The 3,032-nt window shown below is 32.6% G+C and overlaps 1 protein-coding gene across 1 annotated transcript; it reads right to left on the bottom strand.

Annotated features, from left to right (window-relative positions):
• Positions 1-153: 153 nt before the first annotated feature.
• LOC116349801 (putative ankyrin repeat protein RF_0381) lies at positions 154-2,577 on the bottom strand. The gene is made up of 6 exons (XM_031781399.1): positions 2,517-2,577; positions 1,131-1,158; positions 1,006-1,034; positions 834-935; positions 465-563; positions 154-314 (listed from the first exon to the last, which is right to left on the bottom strand). Exons 1-6 carry the CDS (start codon positions 2,575-2,577, stop codon positions 154-156), a joined length of 480 nt encoding a protein of 159 aa, XP_031637259.1.
• Positions 2,578-3,032: the final 455 nt, after the last annotated feature.

Raw genomic sequence — 3,032 nt, 5'->3', positions numbered from 1 at the left:
TGATAAATTGTATAAGTAAAAAAATTTGACCAAAAAACAAAACCCGTCTCAACCTACGTGACTCTCCCCTACTTTAATTGGAAAAGTTTACAATAAAATGTGGCTGTTTGTAAACATATTGTGTGAAAAATAATGACATTTTAAATATTCAAGTTAAAGGAAATTTGTTACTAAAGGTAAAGTGTGAAGCATTTGCTGATTATGATTTAAATCACCTTCTTGAGCAGCGGCCATTATTGGTGTCCACCCATCCTTATTTTTGATATTCAAGTCGGGAGCAAAACTTACCAGCATTTGAACAAATTGAATTTGCCCTTGATCAAAATATTATAATCATACATTTCAATTTAGAATATGCCTTCTTCGGCAATCCACACAAAGCGTTTCAAATATTTAAATCATTTTAAATTTGAAGGTTTTACGTTACCAGAAATAATTAGCCCTTTGAATTGAAATTTATTTACCATTATGAGAAGCTAAAAAAATTGGTGACCATCCGTTATTATCTTTCGCATTGATATCTGCTCCATTCTTTATTAAATAATCAGCTGCATTGAGTTGAGCTGTGAGCAAAAAAATATTTGAATATTTCGGAGATTCACATCGGGTGTCAATCGATCACAAGCCTACTAAAATGGATGATTTTTGTAGTTTTTCGAATACTACAATACGATATAACGCGGTTAAAGTTTAAAATGAACAAAAATTCGAAAAACTTGAAAAAACAATCCATTCTAATATCAACACAACTATCGACTACTGGCGCCAATCAAATAAAGCGCAATTTTATGCACAAGAGCTGTCAGACTATGACGTTAGCATAATTAATTTACCATTTTGGATTGCGAAATGTAATGCCGTCATATTATTGCCAAGGTCTTTAGTGTTAATATCCACTCCATTTTTTAGTAATTCATGAATTTTTTGTGTATTGCCTGTGTTTAACAGTAAACCATATAAAAGAATTTCAGTCAAAAATTCCATAAATGATCATTGTTTGCTTACCAGTCTTGGCAGCTTCATGAATTGATTCGCTGTAGGGAAGGATTTTTGAAGCACATGGTTTAATACACAAAGTACTTATTCAACTATTGAAAGGATGGATTCGTAACCAAATCATTTGTACTTACTCATTATCAGCTCGCTTGAAACGAGTATCTGGAATTTAAAAAAAATAATAACTATTTGATTAGGACAACTACGGCCGTGTACTCATCATTTTGCTACATCATTTTTTTTTTCAAAATGTATGGTTTTAATTAAGTGTAGACGATGGACAGACGATTTTTGGATAGACGATGGACAGATGAACGCAACAAAAACCACAATGACACTGGTAAAGATTCATGCACGAAGATCTTCGAAGAGAGAATTAGTGAGTTTATTGTATTGTTCAGACATTATAATGAGATATTTTCAGCCAGATGATTCAGCTCAGCCAGATATCGTCAGAAGCTGAAATCATCCCCCCGACATGAAAAAAGTGACATGGTGGCGCCATGTACCTGTAATATGGTGGTGAAAGAACAAACTTTGCATGTGCGACCACACAACGTATTTGCGACCACACTGTGATAGACGATTTGTTTTTTCTTCTACTTTTTTTTAAACGAAATAAATTTTAAATACAAAAATGATGAAATCGCAAGGAATTTTCTAATTGTAAACATTTTATTTTTGAAAATAGATAAATTTTATGATCACTCTTTGCGACCACGCACATTTTGCATTTGCGACCACAAATTATTTCATCCAAGTTGATAACAACTAACATCAATAATGTGGTCGTACATGCTCTTACATGAAAATTTGTTCTTTCACCACCATGTTGTACATGGCGCCAGCATGTCACTTTTTGCAATACACTGTCATGTCGCAGGGATGGCTGAAATTTAGTGAAAACAATAGAAGTGATTGTTATGGTTATAATTACACTTACATTGCTACAATCACTATAACAATCACTTTTATTGTTTTCACTCCATTTCAGCTCCTGACGATATCTGGCTGAGCTGACTCATCTGGCTGAAAATATCTCATTATAATGTCTGGTATTGTTAACAAGCAAAATTACAACCAATATGAAGAAAGCAACGCAAAAGACGACATGACGAGAAAAGAACCGTTCTCTTCCATTTAGGAATGCTAAACGATTCAAGTTTAATACAAAAGTGTATGTGTATTTTTCAGTATTGGCTCATAAGGAAATCATACTCAAGTAACCAACAATACATTAATACATGCATTCCTTCCAAATTCACTGTTTCAAAATTTCAATATAATACAACGAAATATACACTCTACTAAATACAGGCCACTTCAACCGAAACTAAATTCACAAGAAATTGATCTACTTCAAAAAATAAAACTCGAAAAAATACACTCGTCTCTACGTCACACCTGCAAGATCAATTTGGGCGTTGGCTATGATATGCCTTCAATGCTCTTTTATTACTTTGTATTTAAGAAAATAACTGCTCAAAATGCACATAATTTTCGTCTGGAATGAAATATACCTGAAATGCCACTGATCAAAATTGCACCAAAATATAGAATGACCACACTGAATGAGTTCATTGTTCAAACTAAAATTCCGTTCGATTCATTGCAAATTATTAACTGAAATGAGAAACGAAAATCAAGTTTTCAACCACGAAATTCTAGTTTTCTATGTTGATTGCAGCCGAATAGTGTGTCTCACTATTTTACTTTAATTTGTGTCAATATTTTAAAATCATTGGTAACAATAAAACGTTCAGGATTATTAAAAAATGAATAGTTTTTCCGAGCGCTAAAACAATAATTCAAAATCGTTTTGAATGTCGATTGTTTAAACAACGGAGTGTCACTCTATTTTGAACTCGTATAGAAATGTTTTTATCTAGATTATTATTGTGATAAAATACTAGGGGTCAAACACAACAATTGGAGCTACAAAACTTTTTCAATCTTTTCACACTTTCAATCAATTTTAGATAAATCCCCTGACAGGCGCGGCGCCCCTACGATAGTTATCTTTTAATCAATTTTTT

The sequence above is a fragment of the Contarinia nasturtii genome, unplaced genomic scaffold, assembly GCF_009176525.2.
Source record: "Contarinia nasturtii isolate CC-2019 unplaced genomic scaffold, AAFC_CNas_1.1 Cnas_scaffold_3137, whole genome shotgun sequence".
Taxonomy (NCBI): domain Eukaryota; kingdom Metazoa; phylum Arthropoda; class Insecta; order Diptera; family Cecidomyiidae; genus Contarinia; species Contarinia nasturtii.
Note: the sequence above shows the minus strand (reverse complement) of the source record. Positions and strands in the feature narration are given on the sequence as shown.